This window comes from Setaria viridis, chromosome 3, assembly GCF_005286985.2.
Source record: "Setaria viridis chromosome 3, Setaria_viridis_v4.0, whole genome shotgun sequence".
NCBI classification, from domain to species: domain Eukaryota; kingdom Viridiplantae; phylum Streptophyta; class Magnoliopsida; order Poales; family Poaceae; genus Setaria; species Setaria viridis.
In genome coordinates, this window is record NC_048265.2 from 8,267,302 (window position 1) to 8,286,948 (window position 19,647).

Below are 19,647 nucleotides of genomic sequence, written 5' to 3' on the forward strand. Positions count from 1 at the left end.
TGCCTCTAAACCAAACTGACCCAAAAGGAATGAAAAAGAGCAAGCAAGCACAGACATAATTTTCTCCGGTGAGCTTCTATGACAATAAGAAGAAATCTTTCTTCGTAAGTCTCGGTATCAATCCCATTGCCCTCTCATTCTTCGAGAATCAGAAGGGGCCTCAAACTCCTCCGACAAAGGTTCGGGTTCAGGGTTAGGATTGGAGATTTGTAGTATGTTTCCACCTCCTTTTCTTTTTCTGATGCATATGTTAAGGGTGATCTGATTCTCTATTGAATCCAGCAGGAGCTCTGCCAAACAATTTTCAAACAGAAGTGACATCTCTATTGAATCCAGCAGGAGCTCTGCCAAACAATTTTCAAACAGAAGTGACAAGTGACAGTTTCCAGAGAGAAGTGATTCCTGTTGATTCTGTGAAGTGATTCTCTAAAATGAACTAAAAGGTTGGCAGTTGAAAAAAGTATCTTTTTTTACTTCTGTGAAATGATTCTCCATCCTGATTTTAAAAATTTATGGTAGCAAATCAAAGAGAATCACTTCCAACCATAGAATCACTTTTCTCCGAAAATCAGCTCCCATAAAAAATCAGAATCGGGCATAGAGCTGCCAAACAGACCGGTCAATTCCAAATGGATGCTGGTGCGAAGAACCAAAAATGGCCTCAGCTTGCCATGCCACCCGTGCATGCCAAATGTTGCCAGCATTCGACACAGGACAAGTACAGTACAATAACAAATACTGTTGCCAGCTAGTCCTCCGTCCGCTTGGACCTCCCAGCCACTGTCGCAGCTCCCAGTTTACAGGTCTGGAGTCTGGGCCATATCCACATCCTTTTGTGCACCAAGACAGCGCACGGCTCAACTGCAACGTGCAAAAAGGCTCGCAGTTTGCATACTAGTAGACGCAGAGCAAAGGGCAGTCATGCAAGGATATAACATGAGACATTTTCTTTGTTCAACAAGGAAACAGAAGATGCGCCCCTGAAACATGAAAAGCAGGTGAAGCTACCCTCCCCTGCTCAACAAACCAAGCAAACGACCCACTAATTCGGTCCATGATCATTTCAAAAAGGAACACCTGCGTACATTTCTGCCTACAGGGAAACAAAAAAATGATCATGGCCCAAAAACCCCAAATTCGAATTGCGCTATTAGACCACTCTGGTAGCATAAGAGAAGCAGAGTCATCCCAACCCACAAGAGATTGTTTTGTTTCAACCCAGACGAAATAAAGTCAAATAAATGTCAAGTTTCCTAGCCTGCGCAACCGGCCCGGCCCAGTCTTTCCAGTACCCACTGTTGTCTGTCTTCACGGCTACAGATATCTACACCAAGCTAGCGGTATTTGCTTCATCCTCTTCCAGTGTCGCCACAATGCCATGCCAGTAATGCCTAGATGCTAAACTTACGCGGCATCTGTGTACCTTTCATCTCGAAATTGGTAGGAACCTCTTTAAGCCAAGAATACTGTTCATCTCCACCTGAAATCACAGGACATTTTTCTCAGCTACTAGATTAAAGACCAATAATAATACTCTTTGGTTTGAATGGCATCCTAGATCCTAGATCCTACACCTACAGCAGATTAGTTGCAAAAAGAAAGGAAGAAACTCACCACATGAACTCAAGAACGGTGATTCATCATAGTATGAGCAATCCCTTCCATCATCACGGTCATAAGGGGGGCCCAGCACATCCAGCACGGCACAAGGGGTCAACGCAGTAAAACAGTGCAAATTCCCTCCATTCTCAGGGTACAGAACTACGGTCTCAGCTGAAGCGTCGAAAACAGCATCAGTATTTACCTTGGCCAAACGAGCTCCTGTGGTTAGGACAAGAAACAAATCACAAAGTGTTATTGACATCATTAATTTCCTGAAAGTGGCTAATGAAAAAAAGGCATAAGCATTTCCCTGAAAAGCTGAAAGTTCATCATTCAAAGAAATAAAGAAAAAGAACAACTAACCATCTGAGTTCTCAAGTGCATTATCATTGCTATCTGGCGAACTTTTAGCCCAGTCATATGACTTCAGGTGCATGGAACCAAATAGTATCTTGCTAAATACTGTCATCCCAGGATGGTTGTGAAGGGGAATAACTGCTGATTTCGGTAAGCAGAAGATACCAAACTGCACAAACCATTCGAAGCTTCAGCAAGAGGCATTTGCTAGCAAGTTATTTAAGAAAGTTTCGCACGCATTTTTCTTTTAAGTACCAAAAAGTAATACACAAAAGTGGAGAAGTTAAATTACCGAAAACTTGGGGCAATCATAGAAATGCAGATAACTAACTCGAGGGGGGCCTCTAGAATCAGCATGCTTGAAGTACGTCATGTTAGAGTCTACCCCAACATCCTGTGGTTTTAAATCATCTGCAACCAAAGGTGTAACGATTAGACAAATGTATCTCGTTATTAAGATATCAAGTAACAAAGGATAGTGCCGTGCATACAGATGCATGTGCAAGATTACCAAGAAAAAGCTAAAAGCCACAAGAATTTCCATTAGATTTTAAAGAACAGCAGTGGATGTTAATAGTCAGCAACACAGCATTAGAGGTGATGCTTCAATTTCACAAGCAATCCAGTGAAAAATGATAGCGTTTTATGTTCAACATTATGGATACAAACACTGTAGTCCGAACGATGAAAAAAGGACATGCTGTACATCCAGGTGCAAACAAAAGACTACCAAGAAAAAACTCAAAAGCGCGTGGCAAAAGAAATCTGCATTAGGTCTAGAAGAACAGCAGCAAAAGCAATAGCCAGCAGCATAGCATTAGCAGTGAGTGATGCTTCCATTTCACAAGCCATCAGGTGTAACATGATGCTCTATCAAAAACATTTCAAGGCACAAGCACTGTAGTCCGTACACCGACAAAAAGGTCAAATGCTGGGAGATTTACAATTTAAGCCACGTAAGGAGTAGCATTGTAGTAGTTGCTTCATGTTAGCACTTGCCTACTCTCTACCATCACTGATACTGAGGATATGGGTGGGAGTGGTCCATGGTCGAGCTAGCCCCCACAACGACAACTATCTGTCTAATTAAACAGGTGTACTGCAAATTGCAAGCTTTAGGTTCCCAGCAAACTTAGCAACCCTTTGTCAGGCTGAGTATAAGCCTCCTCCGATAGTTGCGTATGAGCTAGGTCATAGAATATTTTCTCATATTTTAAGAGAGAGAAGAGCTGTCTCTTGATCGAGAGATAGTCTCGTACACGCACTTCAAAATTACGTGGGGATGACATGTGGGATCATTCATATTATGAGCTGCGCGCTAAAAGCCAGATTATTGGAAAAGTTATCTCCTAAAGTGCTTAGAGCTAGGTAATAGCTCGTACCATTGGAGGAGGCCTAATAGTTAAATATCGCTCTCCCAGGGGCACTGTTGCAATGGCACGGGATGGCAAACATGCCGTTACATGCATAGCAAAAGCACGGGTCACAACGTGGACCGAACCAAGGTATGGCACCCAGTCCCAGGCCCAGGACCTTTACCTTATCATGCCAAAAATGGATGCTTCACGAGATGAAATGAAAGGAACGAGAACGATGCCTCAAACAGTAAAAATGTTCATCCCTGTGATCCACCCATCGATACAGTTATCGTCGCTGTCTCTACATCCTGAGCACGAGGGACATGTACGAGTCCTGTACAGGACTAAAGGACGCGCACATGTAACCGAGGCAGTAGAGTTTCTCTTCATGAACAAGCATCAAATCGCACGGCACAGAGACAGCAGCTTTTACTCTACTGATGAAGAAGGGAGGCGAGGCGCGATACGTACTGAGGAGGCCCGAGAGGCGCGCCACGGCGTCCGGCGGCGGCACAAAGCCCGGCGAGGAGCCCGCGAAGACCTCCTTGCTGGTGTCGAACAGCCTCTGCATCGGCGACAGGGAAGACGTGGCCTTCTTCTGGCGGCGGCGGAACTTCTTGGACGAGGCGCGGCCCTTGTCGGCGACGGCGGTGGGCGAGAGCTCCACCCTGGCCCTGGGCTCCGCCACCTTGCTCCCTCCGACCTGAACCGGCATGGCAGGGCGAGACCGCGCGGTCAGGAGCCCCTGGCGACGCCGCAGCGGGATCTTGCCTCAAGGCGCGGCGGCAGGACGGGCCGGAACAGGCGAGACAGGGTCCGGCGGCGCGGTGGCGAACTGGGCGAAGGGATCGACGGGGGTGGGTATATATATCCTAAATCGGGAGGAGGGAGTGGATTGCTGATATTTCGATCCATGGGGGGCGGGGGTCTGCAGTAGAAGTAGAGGGAGGGAGGCAAAGGCAGCCAAACCGCGGTGCGGGGAAGCGGGCGAGGGACGAAGCCAAAACCGGGGGCGACGACGGGAGGAAGGAGGAGACCAGACCGCCCTTCCTGTGGGCTGAATCCCATACTGCCTCCGGTTCCGGTTTACCCCTCTCTCTCTGCTCCTCTCTTAAATAGTTTATCCCTCCCTCCAATCCAAATCCGCTCTCTCTCTCCAAATCCGCTCCCGCTTTCTCTCTCTAGGTGTGTACTCTGCTTCGAAGGTTTGGTGGCTTGTTTGCCAGGTCACCCTATCTATACTGTGCTAGGCCAAATTAAACAACGTGGACCTGCGTGCCACCGTGGAGGGGTTCTTGTTCTTGTCCACCACGTCCCTCGTCCTAGGTTTTGTCCATTTTTTATACATTTTATAAACACGGTAAATATTTAAACACTTGCACAACATATGTAGTTAAGTGGCAAGAGCGCAAGAAAGAAAGACCAAAACTACTACTTTTAGAATAGGAAAACTGTGCTGCATGCATGTTAGTAAGTTGAACGTCTCAATGATCTAGAGGTAAACCAATCAAGTAGTCTGTAGATAAATTACTGTCTTCCTATCTCGGGTCATGATACAAAATTTAGGTAACCACCAAAATAAAACACCAACAATAAAAATAATAAAACTATCACTACGGCCTGCATACTACAACGGTAGGCATGACGAAGCTTCCAGAGAGGGTAACAACAGCCCGGATGCTGCCACCACTAACCGGAGAATGAACCCATGGTTTTGCAATGGAAATCCAGGCGGACCTAAACCAGAAGGCAATAGCAATAAAACAATTGCACAACAACTTTCAAACGACAAAACCACCACTACAGGCCTGCAGCAGCAAACGAACATCATCATGCATGCCGCCCATAGCAGGAAGCAAGGGGTGGTTCCACCCGCGGCGAAGCTTCTAGCGAGGATAACAATTGCACGTACCATCAACCCGTCTGGAACTCCGCCCATGGTTTTTCAATCGAATTCCATGCGGATCCAAACCGGTAGTATAAAACAACCACCGTAGCTACTTACAAACAACAAAACCACCACTTTGTAGATATGCAGTGCATGCCGCCCACGGCAACAAGTAAGGATGTGATTCCTCACGGCAAAACTTCTAATAAGGGTAACGGCCACGTATACCACCATCGCCTCCTGAAAACCCACCCGTGGTTTTTCGATCGAAACTTAGGTGGACCCAAACCAGGCGGCAATAGCAATAAAGCAATCGCCGCAGCAACTTACAAACGACAAAACCACCACTACAGGCCTGCAAGTGCATGCCATCCACGGCAACAAGCAAGGGTGAGGTTCCTCACCAGGGCCGAGCCCATGCATGTGCAAGAGGTTCAATGGAACAGGGCCCCCGAAATTGGAGGGGCCCACCAACCTGCTGACTTCTATAGGGTATAGCCGTATGCCTGTATATGCCCTGGACCCTGGTGGCCTGGTTCTAGCCTTCTAGGCGGTAGGCGCAACGCCGCGCGGGTGTCAGACTGCCAGGTCGTAGACTCGCGCGGGAGTCCATCCGTCGCGCGTGACGCGTTGCCCGTCGGTCGCGTTAGCCGTGCAGTGTGCAGTCACGTCGGCACGTCGCTGGTGGCGCACTGGCGCAGCACGTTTCGCCGTGTCGGCTCCGGTGCGGTGCGCTGTGTGTGGCCCTGCTTCCTTTAATCCTTTTCCGCTTTTCACCGATCGCCAATTCGCCGGTTAGGGTCCCGTCGTGCTGGCGGTGCGCAGCGCGTTCGCGGCGTCAGGTCGTCGGGAATCAGGATCGGCACCAGTACAACTGTAGAAGACTTCCTTTTCACCGATCGATCTGTCAATTGTGATCGATCGCTCCAGGTATACTAATTTGGTTCAGTTAATTTTCAATATTTTAATCAATATTGATGGGTGATGACTAATATAATATTGATCCATTTAGGTGTTCAGTTATCTTTGTTCTAGTTCTGGATTATCTAGTGTTCCAATCCAAGATTGTAGTCATGTCTTCTGCAAACCGGTCTAGAAAGTATGAATCTGTTTAAAAAACGTAAGAAAAAACAAAAACGTAAGAAAAAACAAAGAATAGTGGATTTAACTCAATCTCAAAAGAGGGCTATGGATAAATTTGTTAGAAAAGAGTCACAAGAATGAAGCAATTCAATTAAAGATTATGAAAGCAAAAGTCGAATAAGTACGGTTTTTAATATATCTTATTGTGATATATATCATATATTTTATTTATAGTTCTATTTTTTTGGGAGGCAGGTCTCATTTTAGAGTTTAGTACACGGCCTCGATTTTTGCCAGCTTGGCCCTGTTCCTCACGACGAAGCTTAAGAGCAATAAAACAAACCGCCGCAACAACTTACAAACGGTAAACCACGACTGCACATCAGCAAACGAACATCATGACGCATGCCACCCATAGCAGCAAGCAAAGGGGTGGATGTTTCCTCACGGCGAAGCGGTTAAGATGCCGCCACTGTCTATAGAGATTCCATCCATGTATTTTCAATTGAAACCCAAGCGAACCCAGACCAGGAAGCAACAGCAATAAAACGAGCATAGCAGAACAACTTACCATCAAAACCACTACTGCAGGCCTGCAGCGGCAAAAGAACGTTACCATGCATGCCGTCCACATGAGCAAGGGTGTGAGTGTTTCCTCACAATAAAGCTTCTAGTGAGGATAACGGCCACAAGTGCCATCACCGTCCACCGATATTCAGCCTATGTTTTTTTGAATGGAAATCCATGAAAAATAGTTTCATTTTTATATTATAAATAATGTAGAGCGCGTTTTAAATCACATGCCGCTAATTTAGGGTCACAACTGTGTGAAGTAGAAGTATGTGTAAGAATCTCTTCGGTCTCGTTACTAGGTTCTCTTTGAAACTAGTCGTGTGGACGTTCATGACGACGGGATACCCTCACGTGGACGTACGTGCGGAGCGTCGTCCATGTCTGCTGTCTTTGGAAAACACAAGCTGTGTAGCCTGTCAGCGTGGACGGAGTTTGCGGCATGAAATCGGAAAAACCCATCGCCATCCGATGATGTGGAATCGAGCTTGGAGAGGCATCACATTTGGTCATTGGGTCAGCTTGCGGCGGGCGCACCAATTGTTCAGGGAACCGGAGACTCGTAGTCGTAGTCTCGTAGAGCTGATCATCAGTACGTTGTCGACGACGGCACGGCTCCCAACTGGATCGAGTACACAAATCCACTTGAAAACTACTGCTGGTACGGTAGAATACCAGCAGCCACGGGTAGAAAAGTTGGTAGACTTTTGGGGGCGGAACCGAGAGCAGAACTCTACCGCGCCCTTTCCTGTGGGCGATGGGTGTAGTGCATTGCACGCAAGGCGTATACGCCCGCCCGCCCGGCCGGCCCAATAGGACGAATCACGAAAGGATCTACGTCATCTCTCGTTCTCGTAGCTTAGCCTATACGTGCCATTTGTAAAATCGCAGGTAGCTAGTGCATGCACACGCGGCGCCGCAGGGCCTCTACCTACCTTTGCGTCGTCAAAAGTATCGGACGACGGCCCGTCGATCCGCCGACCTGAGCTTTTTCTATACGCACACCACGCGTGTACGTGGTGGTCGTTTGCAGGTCGTCGTGCACGGTATGGCACCAGCCACACCAGGGGGCCGGGTTCTCTCTCTGCCCATGGATCGGATCGGAAGAAGTTTTAATTTTGGGTGACCCTCGCTTGAGAGATGCATGCGATGCTTGCACGTATGGTTCAGCATGGGGTGGGTGGGTAGGCATGTAGCCGAACGAGGATGTGCTTCGTTCTTGTCTCGCCCGGCCTGCAGGTTATATTATTTTATCCTACTCCTAGGATGCTCGCATGGCCAAGCGCGAGATATATATATTCCTTCTTTTCATGACCAACTGACCATCCATGTATGTATCCGCACCCATCGATAATAATGTTCGAATAGTTTGTAGCAGTAGGTTTTCACGCGACGTAAATATATGCTCGTTCTAAAATGTAGGATGTTGGATCAAATTTTATTCTAAGTTCGAGTTTATAAAAATAATTATATTTAGAATATCAATAAATTCACTATCAAAATATTTTGACAATGGATTGTATGCAACTAATTTGATGCTTTGTAGATGATCGATGGTGGCTTCTTGAATTTTTTTTCTTTAACTTTGTCAAAATTAGAGAAGTTTCACTTAACACTGAATGAAAACACCTTACATTTTGCAATGGAGGGAATACTATATATCGTGAGTATGTAATTTAAACGTAGCAAGGTATATAAGGCGTTTGACCCATCCAACACCAACAGAATATGAAGGGATGGATGCAATGAGTAAGATGCACATCGCTAAAACTCATAGCGCAAGCCTTTCTTATATATCTCCCTTTAGTATAAATCAATCATTCATACTATATATGTATATGTGATATGTACATATACGCTCTTATAATATTGTCACATAGTATTACAAAACACACATGCCAATATTAGGGTTTGTCGAACTTCTCCCATTACAGTAGTTTTTTTTGCCAGCCTCCACCTCCCAAAATTTCATAGGGCTTTTAACGAGCAAAGAAAGAATTCTCAAATTAGCTAGTAGAGAAGAGAATAGCGGAGCAGCCCAAGCAACCTAGGCTCCAGACCCAACTCCACGACCCCAGTCCTCACCCGATCAGGTCGCAACTCTCCCTGCGTATGAACATTCTCACGCTGGCGCAGTCTCGCCACAACGTTGCTTGGCATTGTCATATCTGGATCCGGCTACGGGCTACCACTTCCCTTGATGCTTCCCTCCATCTTGCGCTTGCTCCATCCGCGACGACGAAGCCGACAACGCCGGCGAGGTAAGCGCACGCACAATTCTCCTCAAGATTAACTTTCCTCACTCCTTACTGCGAGGTTTGATTGCTTCTCAATATCTGTTCCGATCTGCTTGGCTTCACACTTGATTTGTGAGTTTTGATTTGAATTAGTAGTCGCGACTAGACCTGAGCAAAATGCGGGCTAAGTTGGGCTCGGGCCGGGCCGGCAAAAGCTTGGAATGTTTTGGGCCTAAAAACGTGACCAAGCCCCACTGACTAACATCTTTCGGGGCGATCATTTCGGGCCGGGCCGCCCACTTTTTTTTAAGTTGAAAGATAATTTAAAAAATTACTAGGCCGAGCTTAGCCCGCCCAGATTTTTTTCGGGCCAGAAAAATGAGCGCACTATAAAGGTCACAGGCCGAGCTTAGCCCGACAAGCTCGGGTCGGGCCGTCAGGTCGGGTCGGGTCAGGCCAAATTTGCTCACCTCTAGTTGCGACTGGCTATGGCAAGCGCGTGCACGCTCGGGCAATAAGAAATTCTATACAATAAAGCTAGTTAAGCCATTTAACCAACCAAATTCTAGCCATATAATGATAAAAAGAAAACTAATAGCAGGGGTCACTCTTTCAACAATTTTTTTGCCAAAAGCCACTAAGAAACAAGGGTTTTATTTAAAAGACACTCTTCAGATATGCTAATTTGCTACAATGATGGCACCCACTATTTTAATAAGTTTAAATGGAAAGGCAAAAGAAAAGAACAACTTTGCCACTTAGCCTGCACTTCCTTATTAGGGCACCGTGTTCATCCCCTCCCCTCCCAATCACATCCCCTCACGACATCTCCTCAGCGGCGGCGGCGACCCTTTCTGATGGAGATCCAACCTGACATTCAACCCCTCCCTGCAACGGCCCATTCCATGGGGCCTCCCCCTAGCACATGGCTACGCTCGTGCATGCTGCAATGTTCAATGGGGCTCCTCCTAGCACGCGCTCAGGGCGATGGGATGGCCTCATCCACCACTCATGGCTTACCTCCGATTCGGTTCCAGGCCTCCAGTACTAGGTCAATTCTCCACCATCTCTTCGCGCTCTGCGAAGTAGAGCACCTTGAACTTCAAGATACTTCTATTGGGATGCTTCATATCATCGTTGTTCCTCAAGGTCGAAGAAGGACGCTCAACAAGATGACGGTGGGTCTATGGGTGCCTGGCTCATAGCCTATAGAGTACCTTATTGCCAGCCATGAACGCCATCCCGTAATAAGAGGTAGGCAAAGGGAATACAACCAATTTAAATTGCTTTTGATATGAATGAAAATAGTGGGTATAGTGTTTCCCTGTTTGAAAAAGTGATTTTCCTCTTTGTTCTCCTTTTGCAGTGGCTTATGGTAAAATCATATTTAAATTTTCAAGAGTACCCACCAGCCAATTTTGCTATGATAAAATCGTGCGAATTTTTGTAGGTGTACTTGTATCTTCGGGGCTAATTTGGTTGTTCTATGTGCCTGATCCGGTGGCCCATATCGGGTCCCTGCCGGCCTTTGTCGGAGCTCCGCCACCCATACCGCGAACTCTCGTGTATGGTTGGTAATGGGTAAAAACCCGTTAGGGTGAGAATATAGTGCCATTTTGTACTCACGGACACAGGTGTGAGTTTAAATTTTCGAGTATATAAAAATACTTTACCCGTGCCTACAAACCCACATGACAGGCCGCTGCACAAATTATATAAATGATTTTCTAGAGTTCGCTTGTCCTCCCCCGGCTCCCCCGGACCCCCGCCGCACAGCCGCACTCCCGACTCCAGGCCGCACAACGCAGCGGCGCGCAGGCAGGCTCGGCTTCGGCTCGACGCCTCGCTCCGCCCGCCCACCTCCCCGCCGGCCACCGCTCCGCCCGCCCACCTCCCCGCCGGCCACCGCTCCGCCCGCCCACCTCCCCGCCGCCATCTGGTCCGCCGCCCGCCGCCCGCTCCGGCGGCCGCCGCCAACGAGGCCGCTCCGCCTCCCGCCAGCGAGGCCGCTCCGCCTCTCCGCCGGGCGCCGCCCCCTCCGCCGCCCGCCGCGGCGCCGCCTCCTCCTCCTCCGCCCTCCGCCGCCCCCCGTCGCGTGTGACGGGTGCGGGTTCAATTTCTTACCCGTGACGGGTCGCGGGCGCGGGTGCGGGCACAGGGTTTGCCTCGCGGGTGCGGGTTTGTAAACCCTCTACCCGTCGGTAATGTGCCCGTTGCCATCTATAGGCCCTGTTTGGCATGGCTCCAACTCCGAGTAGAGCTGCTCCACTCTAGAACTCCAGAACAAAAATGGGGTGTTTGGCTAGATGGGTACTCTCAACTCCAAAAAAGATCGATTTCAGTGTGGATTGCCATTGTTGCCCCCAATTCAGGCCCCACTTGTCATCCTCTCTATCCCCACTAGTACATGGAGCCGGAGGCCAACTACTGTACGCTACAACATCAAGCTCTGCCGCCCAAGCCTGAGACCTCCATGGAATCCGTTGCCGACGTAGCGGTGCCGTTCCCGGCGCAGGGCCACCTCAACGGGATGCTGCACCTGTCGCTGCAGCTCGCGTCGCGGGGGCTCCCCGTGCACTACGCGGCGCCGGGGGCGCACGTCCGCCAGGCGCACGCGCGCGTGCACGGCTGGGGCGACGACGCCCTCCGCCGCATCCGCTTCCACGAGCTCGAGGTCCCCGTCCCCGCGTACGCCTCCCCACCGCCGGACCCGGCCGCGCCCTCGCCGTTCCCGTCACACCTCATCCCCATGTGCGACGCCTTCATCGCGGGCGCGCGCGGCCCGGTCACCAGCCTCCTCGCGAGCCTCTCCATGCGCTCCCGCCGCGTCGTCGTCCTGTACGACCGCCTCAGCTCCTTCGCAGTGCCTGAGGCGGCGCGGATATTCCCCAATGCCGAGGCGTACTGCCTGCAATGCGTGTCAGCGTCCTACGACGCCGCGTGGACGGACGCCGGGCAGCGGCTCCTGCGCGCGCGCGGGCTCGACGACAGGGGGTGCGGCCGGCGGCGGGGCTCGGGCCGACGGCGGTGGGTGCGGCCGGCGGCGGGGCTCGGGCGGGCGGCGGGGGGTGCGGCCGATGGCGAGGCTAGGGTGGGCGGTGGTGGGGGCGGCCGGCGGCGGGGCTCCAAGGCGCGGGACGGAGGGGCCACGGCGGCCGGCGGCGGGAGCGACGGGCGGCGCTGGGGGCGGCCGGCGGCGGGAGCGACGGGCGGCCAAGGCGCGGTGGAGACGAGTGCGTGGAGTATCGGAGGAAAATAGAACGAACCGTTTTTTCTATGTAACTAGTGGCATTGGTGAGTAATTATCCACCAACTCCACGAGGAGGTTCAAAAGAGTGGTTTCTGGAGCAGCAAAAGAGGTGCTCCAAAACTCCACCTCCATTTGCACTACAGCTCCATGGAGTTGGCAACTCCATGGAGTTTTGGAGTTGGGGTGTTTGGCTGAATTTTTTGATGGAGTTGCTGGAGTTTAGAAGTGGAGCTGTGCCAAACAGAGCCATAGTCTCGTAGGTTCGTCCCTTGCCCCCCTTCCTCTGCCGCCTTTCTCAACTAAACCCTAAACCGCACACGTTCCCAACTCCGGCCCCCTTCCCCCCTCTAGGTCACCCTCCCCCGAAGCGGCGGTGGCGGCGCCGACATGGGCGCCCTATCGGCGTCGACTTCGTCGGTGAACTGGCTAGTCGAGGACGACATCCTCCTCAAGAACGCTGTCGAGGTACCCCCCGCCCCCACACCTTGTACCCCCAATCTCAATTTTCGGACTCCATAATGTTCGTCTCGATGCGTCAATGGAGCGTCCGATGTTGTTCTTGGGTTATCGCTGCTGGAACGCATCGGATTCCGAGGGATTCGTGTTTACCGGGTAGTTAGAATGTTCCTCTTCATACACAGAAAAAAGAACTTAAATTCTCCCCACTTCGTTAAATTACTTATCTATAATCTGATTGGAATGAGGTCCCCTGGCGGTTTTTGCAATTTATTTCCCCCCGGGGTCCTCCGGTCCTGAACTTTGTTGTGCATTTCTCAGTTAAGAGGAATTTTGATTCTGGTAATTCTATTCTACTCGTACCCTGGTAATCAAAATCTTGAAAATGACAAAGTTTTGTTTTCTTAGAAATCCCCCTGGGTGGTCTTTCTGTATGATTCCCTAAACTTACTTGGGCATCTAACTATGGTTGATTGAATCTTTGTCAGAATTTGTGTTTTCGATACTGTTTGCCACTTGAAAAATAATTGGACACTGATGTTAGCAGCCAACGCTCAGAGTTTTCTTAAGCCTTAGGTCAATGTTTGGCGTTGCGTAGGAGTGAATCAACAGCTTAACCTAATCAAAATGGTTGCTTTCCTAATTCATACATCATGTTGTCTCAAACAGTCAAACTTTCACTTATTTGCCTTGCAGCTATATTTTATTCTAAGCAAATTTTCCCTCAAAATATATTCTGAGCAATTCTTGTTGTTTTACCTTTAGTAGCATACTGACTTTGTAATCCTTAAAACTGGGCTTGTGATTCTGTGAAGCCGATTCTGTATACCAAACCTCAGTGTAGAAAGCTTCTCCAACAGTTGGATCTACATGACTTTACTGCTAATGCTCTATTTTGTGCAAGTCCTAACTGGTCTTTGTGATACTTGCAGACTGGTGCCTCATTGGAGTCCTTAGCAAAAGGAGCTGTATGTTTTTCCCGTAAATTCACACTTGAAGAAATACAGGATCGTTGGAATTCATTGCTATATGACCCAGAGGTCTCAACACAAGCTTCTTCCCGGATGGCTGAGTATGAAAATGAACTCTCCACATCTGACCCAGCCAAGGCACATAAACTTTTCAATTCAAAAGCGAAGGATTTTTCATTTCAGAAACGGAAAATTGACAGTGTGAAGAACCTATATTATGCAATGAGAAAGAGAGTATGCAACGATCCATGCTACACTGCAGACCTTGGATTTCTTGTTGCCCCCTGTTCGTGCATAGCAAATGGTAGTGAGTGTGTCTGTGGAGGCCTACCTAATAATATTGAGCCAGGGCTGAGTTCAGTGAGCCGCAATGGGCAAGTCGGTGCAAGCTACAATGGTGGACATACATATCCTGGAATGAATGGGCATTCTTTTCACACAAAGCATGCTGAGAGCATGGTAAGAGATGGGGATGACACCAATAACATTGCGTATGGCTACTCAGATGTAGGTCAAATGTACGAACATCATGCCTACACTGCCAATAATCATGGGAGTGGTGACAGGAATAATGTTTCTCTAAAGAGTATCACGGATTTTCAGGATTCTATGCAGTTCCAGCAATTGGACAGCAATCAATGTGGTAATGGAGTGGTAGACTCCAAGGCATTGGTGATCCCTAACCATTTCAGTGGAAATGTGCAGGAACCTATCCCACTCCAAGTGATTGGTCAACCTGAGGGTCCTGAGGCACCTGGTGGTGCAATTTGGAGCGGGGTTCAGCGAAGAGGCACGCTCACTCTTGCTGATGATAAGAATGTAAAGTTAGAAAACAGGGACCCTCACCCATTTGAAGCAAATTTAGATGGTGGGATTTGCACGTCTGGTTTAGAACACGAGGCAGATTTCATGGACTTCCCATTTTTCAGTAATAGTGAAGAATTTGATATCCTGAATGGTGAAAACTTTTTGAATTCTCCGAGCGAGGGAAACCAGGAGGATTTAGATGATTCTGCCTTCAAAGTTGTTCCTGGGGTTAGATCAACCATGCAAAGTCTGGCGCATTCCAATGAAGCCAATACGTCATGTGATCAAATAGATCCTGGCCATGTGGAAAGTAATGTAGACGTTTCTGGTATAATGTTGGCTCCTACTTCATTAGTGGTGCCATGTCCTGGCGTGTATGTTGAGTGCAAATTGAACACAGAAGATCCTGAAATCCCTTGCAATGATGATGTTGCTACACCTCCTGAGTATCCTCTTGAATGCTGTACCTTGGGCCAGAAATCGGAGAACACTATCTATCCAGTCTCCCCTGCAACCAGCCCTGCATCGAATGCTGAACATTCCAAAGCAAATGACTTGGCCCTAATAAAGGTGGAGGATATGGCAAATGCCCAACCTTTACAAACAGTGAAGATTGGCCCATCCACTTCAGAACAAAAAGAAGATTCAGTGGCACATGATAAAGGTGGTGTCCTAGGAGCTAAGCCGTTAGAAGGTCCTTCAACAACTGGAGGCCTTTTGACTACTGCTAATATTGTCACAAATGATGCAAACACATGCATGCTAGCTCTGCCCTCGTTCAGCGCTGCTGGATTTGGTGAAGGATCTCCTTGTAGTTTAGGACAACACGAGAGTTTTAATAACTCTCATGGTTTGACTGTACAAAATTCAGTTCAAGCTCCTGATCAGATGCAACACAACTCATTTGATGGTCAACCAGAATTAGGTGATGAGGCTGCTCTACAGAACTGTATGCCATCAAATGCACTATCGGATTTGGGTATTCAAGACCCTATTTCAACAGTGCCAACACCAGCTCAAGCAGAAGAATGCCCTGACAATGAAAACGATGTTCCAAATTACTATGATATAGAAGCTTTGGTAACTATCTTTTAGCCCAGCGACTAGGATCCCTTTACCATGACATTGCTGACTAGTCATGTACCGTGTTCATTGCAGATTCTTGACCAGGATCTCATCCCGTGGGATCAGGACTCTGATTTGATGCATCCTGAAGGTAAATGTGTATGTGTTACACAATTTGCTTGCTGTTCAAGATACTGTATAGAGATGCTCACTTTTTTTGTTTTTAGTTAGCATCGGTGTTCTGTGATGACAGACTTGGCTTAAGAAGTATTGTGCTGTTGAGTCTAGAGTCATTAAAGGCAAGATTATCCATTTACATGCAATTGGTTGACTGAGGGTTTAAGAAATGATCTAATTCATAGGCTCTGAACATATGAAGAATCAATAATCTAGGTGAAATCACTGCGAACTGTACCGCTAATTGTCTTCTTAGGATATGTAGCCGGTATGTCGTAAAAACTATGTACAATGGAACAGAATATGTTCTTATTTTCTTCTTTTCTGTTGATTTTTTCAGTTACCAGATTTCATCACCCGGAAAGCAGGAAGGCATTGATAAGATTAGAACAGGGTGCTCGCTCTTATATGAACAGAGCTATCATGTCACATGGTGCCTTTGCAGTTATCTATGGATTGCACTTGAAATACTACATAAAGGATCCTGAGGTCAGCATCTTTTTTAGCTAAATCGGTTATAGGATGTGAGGGGGGATAACTAAGTGTACAATTTTCATATCTATATCTTGTGGTGGACAGTTTCAGTGGTATCACATTAACATCCAGTCATTCAGAGATACATATGCATATGATTTTGGTTTCTAGAACTTGAGATATATCTGTCAATTTCTGAATAACACAAGGGTCACCATTTTATTTCCATTTTGGAATTTTGTATTCTGATCCAAGAGTGATCCTGATTAGGAGCCGTGAGATTCAACTGTCTTGCTTTTGTGCATTTCTGGAGTATGCAGTGAATATTTGTGTAATATCTTGCTATCATCTTCTAATTTTTTTTCTTTGCTCATGCAGGTTACTCTTGGAAGAGAGACAGAAGATGTTAAAGTTGACATTGATTTGGGAAAAGAAGGGAGGGCAAATAAAATATCTCGCCGACAGGTAATTCCTTGAATGTTTCATTGTGCGTTAAGAAATGTCACTTATATTTCCTTATGAAATGGCTAATGCTCAATTATAGTGAACTTAACTGCATTAATGTTTTTTAAAAGATGACAAACATATATGCCCTGTAGTATGAGAGGTTAAATTTATTATCTCTTGTTTTTCACTTGCACACATCGTTTGCATTGTCCTAACTGTGCTGTGTTGAAGGCAAAAGATTATTTTAGTACCTCAGGTGGGTCTTTATCTGATCTGCAGCCACAGTTGGTCTATGCCACCTTCATGGCTTTGATAGATGTGGTACTACTACATGTGTCTTGTTGTTGCTCTGATGCTTTCCAAGCGCATTTTAGCATGCAGGCTGTTACGTTTGCTTTGAATTAGCAAGCCAATGCTTGCTGGAAATGCTTCCAGTCAATGAGTTGTGTTTCAGCTAGGTTCCATTTTGTTAATATAATGAATTTGTGTTTCGGTTGGGGAATTTGAAGCCTTAACACTGTTGTTTGATGTTTTGAATGCGTACTAGTGTATTTTTTTCCAGCTGTGTAAATTGACCACAAGTTTGTTTTGGAAATTGGCATGGTTTTAAAGGTGTCGCCTAGGTGATGCCAAGGTGTCCAGGCGCTCAAAGGATTCTGGGCGTCCCGTCATGTAGTAAAAAACAGCAAGAGACAGGAAGGGAGGAGGAAGAATCGAAGGGAAATCAAACAAAAAGGCCCAGCAGCTGCCGCAGCTCCATCCCCGCTAGCTCCGGCGCCGGCGTCTGATGCAGAACCCACTCCGGTCAGCTGCCGCACGGTCGATCTGAGAGGGCGCAGGCGCACAACTTCGTGGGGGTGCAGAGAAGCGATACTGAGGACGGTTGGAGGAGCTGTGGGCAGCAGGAGTGTAAGGAGAAACAGAGGGGGAGGGGGAAGTGAGCGGCAGCGCAAGGAGAAAGAGGGAGAGGGAGAAGCGAGCGGCGGCGGCGCGTCGCCGACCGAACAGGGAAGGGAAGAAGGGTCGGGAGTCTTATCCACAAGCCAGGGGAGGATTTTATGGGCTGTCTGGTGGGCTGGGCCGGCCTCTTGCATCCCCTTCCCCCTTCCTTCTCCTTTTTTTCTTTTTTCCTTTCTTTTTCTTCCCCCTTCCTCCTGCTGTCTTGCTGTTTCTCTGATTTATAAGGCGTTGCCTTGCTCGCCTTTTTAGCGCCTAGGCGGTTAGAATGTGGTCCAACGCCTTGCCTCGCCTCACCGCCTTAAGAACTATGGAAATTGGAATTACTGAAAGCATGGCACTGGATGGTCATAATACCATCTGCAATAACTTCTGCATCACATCTTTTGATCATGTCATTCCGAACCATTTTCAAAAGCAATTAATTTTGTGGTGCCCCGTTAGTTTCATCCTGCTGATTGCATTACATACTATTCCCCTTTAGTATGCACACTGCCCTAAAAGATGATAATTCCTTGTTTTACTAATTTAGTTTCTTCAGTACACTTTTCGCACCATTATATTTAATATATGTATGTATTGTTCTGACAATCAGGCTGTTATCAAAATGGATGAAGCTGGGTCTTTTCATATCAAGAACATTGGGAAATGTCCAATCTTTGTTAATAGCAAGGAAATACCAAGCTGCAAACGCATCAACTTAAGCTCTGACTCATTAATTGAGGTACCGATACTTTCTCTTTCTATGATTTTTAATTAAAACCTTCATATGTTCTTTTTTTACATTCTTTGTGTCCTTGATGTCTAGTCTCGGTCTGTGCTAGTGTATATGCTTCCTACTAATACGCTTCCTGCCATGGTTCTAAAAAAAATTGAAACCTTCACATTTTAATACATTTGTGACTTGGTGATTTATCAATTGACCTTTTTTTGGTAAGTATTCCGACCCTGTCATAGTAATCTTTATTCAACTGCACACCTGCATAGTAATCCTTATTCAAAAGCTGTTTCTATTGATCACTGTATAATTTATAATTTTACTGATAAGACGTAACTATAACTTTACTTCTTGCCATTCTGTTATTATGGACTTTATGTAGCATTTAAAAATAACATGACTCAATGTGGCATTTTATAAGCAGATGTGTAACAATTACTTTTCCTATTAACTGCTGTGCTAGGTTGCTGTCCTTGATTTTGGGGGAAAAATGTATTTCATTAAGTATCCCATGCCATACTTACTTAGCTTCCGATTTTTGTTGCAGGTAAAGGATATGAGGTTTATTTTCCATGTAAACCAGGATGCTGTGAGACAGTACATCGATCGTGAACTGAAGCCAGAACGCTAATTTCGTTTCGTTTGCACGCTGCGAGTGCATTAACTAGGATAGTAGCAGTAAATGTTGTTCATTTAGGATGTTATCCATGCGACCATGTAAGTTAGTCTCACTTGTGTCCAACCTGCGTCAGTTGTCTGTAAATGGTTGTAGTTTCATGTGTTTTCTGTCGTTCTGTGCTTTTGGACGAGCGAGCACAAATCCTTCGTGTCCTGCACCGTTTCTCGCAGTTTGTGCTTACACTCCCAGGCATAATTTCATTCGGAAACTGGCACCCAAGATTGTGGTTGGTGCCAATAGCCAACCACTGCAACCGTGAAAAGAATCAAAAGAGGGGAAGATTCTTGTGTAGAACAAGAGGTTGCACGTGCGCTTGTGCAAGAAACCGTTGGATTATTGCATCAAAATACCTCTGATTCGGTTCTTGACGGTGGGTTTGCGTGTTGGCCAGATGGGAAGCAATGTGCGTGCCACGCAACCCAAAACAAAGCCTTGAGATGTGTGGGTGGGTGGTGGGCATTTCCTCAGCTGGGTGGGCCTACCTCCAGTCTTGTGGGCTAGATCAATAGGCCCACTTCGAGCATACGATCCTGGGCTGGCGGTGATTCGCG

At 47.3% G+C, this 19,647-nt stretch overlaps 3 protein-coding genes across 5 annotated transcripts; 2 read left to right on the forward strand and 1 right to left on the reverse strand.

Moving 5' to 3' along the window:
• Positions 1-580: 580 nt before the first annotated feature.
• LOC117850613 (plant cysteine oxidase 2) lies at positions 581-4,394 on the reverse strand. Of its 2 annotated transcripts, XM_072292647.1 has the most exons (6): positions 3,789-4,394; positions 2,252-2,370; positions 1,966-2,128; positions 1,615-1,821; positions 1,424-1,480; positions 581-861 (listed from the first exon to the last, which is right to left on the reverse strand). In XM_072292647.1, the coding sequence occupies exons 1-6, from the start codon at positions 4,030-4,032 to the stop codon at positions 749-751; spliced, it is 903 nt and encodes a 300-aa protein (XP_072148748.1). In that variant the 5' UTR covers positions 4,033-4,394; the 3' UTR covers positions 581-748. The 2 variants fall into 2 exon arrangements, with proteins under 2 accessions (XP_072148748.1, XP_034588365.1); XM_034732474.2 differs by lacking the exon at positions 581-861 and having other exon boundaries at positions 929-1,480; positions 3,789-4,388.
• Positions 4,395-11,502: 7,108 nt separating this feature from the next.
• LOC117848995 (putative cis-zeatin O-glucosyltransferase) lies at positions 11,503-12,605 on the forward strand. The gene is made up of 2 exons (XM_034730608.1): positions 11,503-12,089; positions 12,569-12,605. The coding sequence occupies exons 1-2, from the start codon at positions 11,503-11,505 to the stop codon at positions 12,603-12,605; spliced, it is 624 nt and encodes a 207-aa protein (XP_034586499.1).
• An 8-nt stretch (positions 12,606-12,613) lies between these two features.
• LOC117848970 (uncharacterized) lies at positions 12,614-19,265 on the forward strand. 2 transcript variants are annotated; one of them, XM_034730579.2, is made up of 7 exons: positions 12,615-12,810; positions 13,734-15,659; positions 15,738-15,795; positions 16,162-16,310; positions 16,674-16,760; positions 18,295-18,423; positions 18,965-19,265. In XM_034730579.2, the coding sequence occupies exons 1-7, from the start codon at positions 12,733-12,735 to the stop codon at positions 19,046-19,048; spliced, it is 2,511 nt and encodes an 836-aa protein (XP_034586470.1). In that variant the 5' UTR covers positions 12,615-12,732; the 3' UTR covers positions 19,049-19,265. The 2 variants fall into 2 exon arrangements, with proteins under 2 accessions (XP_034586471.1, XP_034586470.1); XM_034730580.2 differs by lacking the exons at positions 18,295-18,423; positions 18,965-19,265 and adding an exon at positions 17,355-17,782 and having other exon boundaries at positions 12,614-12,810.
• The last annotated feature ends 382 nt before the right edge of the window (positions 19,266-19,647 follow it).